At 32.3% G+C, this 5,562-nt stretch overlaps 1 protein-coding gene across 1 annotated transcript; it reads left to right on the top strand.

The window, feature by feature from the left end:
• The first annotated feature begins 3,696 nt into the window (after nt 1-3,696).
• LOC17883575 (protein FANTASTIC FOUR 1) lies at nt 3,697-4,946 on the top strand. The gene has a single exon (XM_006290176.2). It carries the CDS (start codon nt 3,946-3,948, stop codon nt 4,762-4,764), a length of 819 nt encoding a protein of 272 aa, XP_006290238.2. The 5' UTR covers nt 3,697-3,945; the 3' UTR covers nt 4,765-4,946.
• Nucleotides 4,947-5,562: the final 616 nt, after the last annotated feature.

Below are 5,562 nucleotides of genomic sequence, written 5' to 3'. Positions count from 1 at the left end.
TTATGGTAATCAAACAAACTGAAATGCTTTTGAACCTTGAGAAAGGTGGTGCTCTCATGCTGGTTACTGAGACTATCTACTTTTCTCAACAATTGATTTGTGCTTGTTTGTAACCTTAATTATAGGGTTTGTTTTGTTACTAATCAGAGACAGTTTGGGAAACTTCCTCCGGTTCAATTCGGTTTATTTCGATATAATCATCATATAAGATGAATTGCTTACAAGTCAATTTGAAAATTTGAGTGCCCTACAACGAACCTTCTATATGATTGGTAAATTCTTGGCGAAACACCACCTTATACCACCATTATCAATAGTCTCTTAGACTTGTGGAGATGAAAAAATGAAATTGATAGTTTGATGAGTTTCTTTGACCGCTAAATTCAATATATGAGCTGATTGCAAATTTGTTTCAAACAATGGCAGTTTTGTAAGATGTTTGACTGTTTGAGACTGTAAAGCCGAAGGCTTCTCAAGCGACTCCTAGTTGAATGAAGAAAGATAGTACCAAGTTAGACGATAAGTGCTCATGACATAGAACATCATTTTCTCATAATACAAGCCATACGAATTGCAAACAACATTTTCTCTGATTGCAAATTTGTTTCAAACAATGGCAGTTTTGTACCATGTTCTCTCTACATTCAATTTGACACGTAGGTTTAATAGGGTTCTTTCCTTAAGATAAACCATTCTGAAAAAAGTATGGTTCCTCTAATCCAGAATAAAGTCCACTTAGTGCTTACCATTAGATTATTAATCCAAAACGTACGTTGTTAGATTTCTAATTGGATTTACAAAAAACAATTTCAGCTAATGACATGTCTCCTTGATAACCCAACCTTTTGATTAATGTTGTTAAATTTACTCAGGGGATAAGTATAGTCAAAAGTATAGAGGAAAAGAATATTCCCAGTTGACATGTTTGTGTAAACATGAAAGTGATTCCTCTTTACTTTGTTTGTACAAAAAGGTTATAAATAAAAGACAGAAACCAAAATATATACTATAACACAAATATTTTTGAAGGATCGTCTTTAACTTTTTGATCTCTCCCCCCACATACATTATAATTTCAAGGTCAGCAGTGGAATGTTGATGATGCAAAAGAATACTCTTCTTCTTCCTCTGATTGGTTTGGACAAAACACCAATGGAAGCAAAAAGATTGAAAAAGTAGAGATTGGCGAATGCGACATTTGAACGGCTTATGGCTCATTGGATAGAAAGAGAGAGAGAGAGAGAGAGCGAATGGTACATATTCTTCTTAGCTTTGCGTTACTTACTTAGCATATCTCTCTCTACTAATCCATTAACATATTTTACTAATTAATACTAAAACCGTTGTTTGTGCAACACATGGTCTTTCAAAAGTTTTCTTCGCTTAAATTAGAAACTTCTTAAATCTAACTTCTTAGTTCTTAAGTCGACATCAATACTGATAATATATAATTTCTCATAAATGCATCAAAATGTCATAAGACATAACTACGGATCGAAGAAAAGAAAAGAACATATCCCATTCAATATATGTCACACATTAGTTGCCATTAGAGTCCCTTTTCTTTTGTTGTTAAAAGAAAATCCAAATCAAGAACAAAAACAAAAAACGATTTTGGCCAGCTTTTTTTTGTTCGTGTTTGAAATCATTGATTAGTAACTAATTGTACTACTAATCTCAAATATTTGATGAATTGATGTTACAAAACCCCAAAAAAAGAACATTTTGAAGTTTTAAATTGTTTGGATTCGTCTTCTCCTTATTCAAAGTCTTGCATATAAAAAAAAATTATATCACCTAATTAGGATTGTTTAGTTCTTGCATCATGACCCAACTCTCACAAAAAAAAATAAAAAAAATCATATCCAGTAAAGAATATTATATACGCGATCGTTTTATGTTCGCAATTCTTGGCTTTGATCGACATTTCAGAGTTGAAAGTGTCGATCTCATGATCCTTCCATAGTTCCATGAAACTTTGAACTCTTGTGGTATGTTGACTTGATCAATTATATAAGATTAAACCTCTAAAGATATACTGAACTTACAAAATATATAAAACCGAAATATTACTATAAAATTGTTCCACGGTTCAACTAGTGTACGTAGTTGCAACTTCTTTATTAATGCGCTCAAATTAATTAAGAAACTAGATAGATATTCATGTACATTTGTGTTTGACTCTATAATGTATAACGAGATAACCTTGTATGTATTAATATTTAGGATTAGAAATATAGAATACTGTATGAAAAAATGAGTATATGTTTTTAAAAATTCATCCATACATAAAATAACCTTATATATTAATTTATCAGATTATTTTTTGTAATTATATTAAGTTTGAATTGTGTTAGAATTTTTTTTTTTTTTTCTTAAACCTACACACAATGAATATTTACATGCATGTTCATTTTTGCTCGATATTGGTTCCATAGTGGCAAAAGGCAAATGGCACTTGTACTCTGTTTAATATTATGCATATAGTTAGGGTAAATTCCAATTTAAAATGCTTCAGAGTTAAGATCATTTCATTATGGTACTCATGCCAAGTTGCCAACTGAGGAAGTGAATTGTATGAAGTTGTTTAACATCATTTATTTCTATTATTTGTATTAGTTACAAATGATGTAAAATTTTTTTGCATCACTTAAATAAATGATTTTGGAATTGTTGATGCAAATAATTTACATCAGTTAGTTAATAACCGATGTTAATATACAAAATAAACCTAATTAACGACGGAGCTTAATTCTGATTTCCAAAAGCTTAATCCTACATATTAAAATTGCAATTATGAGTAAGGATCTCTTGATAAACATTTATGTCTTCATAGACACAAATACAACATACAGTAATAAAAAATTATTGGTAACTTTTTATAAAGAATAAAGGGACAGTTTCTTATATAATATATGGTTTAAATAGAACCAAAATCTAATCTACGTCCAGTGTTAATTAACTTCAGCGACGTCGATGCATGAACTACTTTTCTTTTAGTCTCGCATCTACAGAGAACAATATTATTGGTTGGTTCTCTTGTTTAGTTTCCTCATATAGAAAATTATTCTAATTATAGACAATGAGAAAATGCTTTCTTTTTCATGAGCCACTAGATTAATTACTAGACAACTTTTTGTTGTGTTTTTTCTTTTTTCCAATAATAGCATTCTATAATTATTCTTGGTGATTAATAAAAAAGCGTTCAATATTCAACTCTTTATTTTAAATTATCATCGAGTGTCATTTTAAATCAATTAACTAGGTAAAAATTTGTGCCATGCACAAACATAATTTACATTATCTAATTTTATAAATATGTTTATTTATAATAAAAGATAAAAGTATAAGTTAATTAGTTTTCTTACTATTAAAGACCATGATATGGTTGTACATGTTTGGTTTCATAATATGATTTAAACAGAATTTAGAAATCAAAGCTGCCTAATTTCTAAAATCACCAGATCTCGAAGTTAAATTGATCCATAACTCGAAATAAGGATGTTTCAGTCCACGGTGCTAGATTGCTAATTAGACTAATATTCGTTTTCCATCTACTAAAAAATAATACTGACACCTCATCTTTTTGTCCTAATTAACCAATATTTAAATTGTGATAACTCGTTGACATAACAAAAGTTCTTTTTAAAAAATAAAATTTTCGAACCAACGAATTTTCACTAATAGGGCACTTCAATATATTAACATTACGATATGATATAGAATTATAGAGAGTACGTACCTAAAATATAATAACTTGTTTGCAGGATGACCAAGTCAAACCTAGTGGTTCGTATTAAGTGTGTAACTGTACCTCTCCACTCAAGTTGAAACTAGACTCGCATTATAAATACAAACTCATCCCCTTGTAACTCCCCTTCATATTCATTTCACCAATCTCTTATCTTCTTCTCCCTCTCTGTCTCTCAGACTCTCACTCTTATTATGCTCTCTAAACACAACACAAAAATGTCCATAATTGTTGGCCAAGCTTACCAAAATCTTCCCAAGAAGCAAGTAAGCCCAAACTCTGACTTGGGTGGATGGAGTTTTCTGCAGTGTCTCTCTGAGACCAAAGGCATTTTCCAAAACAGAGGAGACGACGTCACAAAGAAAACAGCTTACGTCCACCCGATTGAGAAGCGTCCGGTAGCTAAACTGAGCCTAGAGATGTGCACAGAGAGCCTCGGGACCGAGAATGGGAGTGATAGTGGAGACGAGATCTCGTTACTTGCGCTCGAAGGAACCAATGATACTTCAATGAGTCATCTTACTACGAAACCTCAAAAAGAAACCAACCTTATGACCCGTGAAAACAGTTTTCCTCCGCCGTTAAGCTCCGTCAACGGATTCAACAGTAGGCGTATGGTGAAATCGTATAAGGAAGACGGTCGTCTTGTTGTCCAAGCGATTAGGGTTTGTTCACCACCTCGTTGCTTTGTATCTGAACGTCGTGAAGGAAGGCTTCGTCTCTGTTTATCAGAGAACACCTCACTTAGCCATGATGGAGATGAAGAGTTTGAAGAAGATGAGTATGAAATCGAAGCTCATGGAGATGAAGAAGAAGTAGAAGACGATGGAGTGGAAGAAGAAGAAGAAGAAGAAGAAGAGGAGGGCATAATGGGGAATAACGTGAACTTTGAGGGTGAAAATGGAAAGAAAAAGTTAAGCAGAAGGCCAAAAAGGAGATGCCATGAGAATGGATGTGAGGCTACAACGATGCGTAACTGGAAGCCGCAGCAATTTTGGGTGACCACTACTTAATGGAAAACTCAACTCAGCAAATAAATTAATTTTAAATAATAATTATATGGCTTATTTATTTTTATTTTTTGAGTGTGGTTTAATTATATTATGAAGAAAGTGTTTTTATTAGTCGTCCAATTGTATGAGTACGGCTTTCTAATTCTATTTATAAACTTATAAAACGTGAGTTATTACATACACATATAACACTACTTTTTCATCTGTTTTTAGCACTCCATGTTAACCTTTTATTTTTCATATTTCACTCACACACACACATACCAATACTTACATATATATTAATACATATATCTAATTTTGTGAATTTTGTAATATATGCATGCATTGACTGATTCGTTGAATATATCTGTTTAGTATGAAACTAAAGATTTAATTAAAAAAAAAGTATTGAAACACCGATGCTGTTCGGAATTAGGCACAATGCCTTCAACACTTCAGATTCAGGAACTATTGTTTTCTGAAAAGACTTTAATACCCTTAGTTATGTGATGTCATTCACAATATTTTTCACCCAGAAATATTATTTCCATTTTCTTCTTTCTACGCATCGTCACATTCATTATCTCTATTATTCTCTCTCTCATCCGGCTGAACCATCGTTCCACCTCCGATGGAGAAGAAAAAGAGTAATTAGCATCTTAATCGGTTAGATCCTTCATCCTTGTTGTGGTAGCATCGACAAACCTCGAAGAAACATCAATCTATGATGCTTAATTCATTCAATCCGAGAAGGTGGCGGTGGCCGAGCCTTATTCATAAACAGCTCCATGTTTGTATACTGGTTTGTCCATGGTG

This window comes from Capsella rubella, unplaced genomic scaffold (assembly GCF_000375325.1).
Source record: "Capsella rubella cultivar Monte Gargano unplaced genomic scaffold, Caprub1_0 scaffold_6, whole genome shotgun sequence".
NCBI classification, from domain to species: Eukaryota; Viridiplantae; Streptophyta; class Magnoliopsida; order Brassicales; family Brassicaceae; genus Capsella; species Capsella rubella.
This window is presented reverse-complemented; position numbering and strand designations above follow the sequence as displayed.

Bases quoted from the DNA above. Each gene is read 5' to 3' on its own strand.
- LOC17883575 (XM_006290176.2), top strand. From the start codon at position 3,946: ATGCTCTCTAAACACAACACAAAAATGTCCATAATTGTTGGCCAAGCT.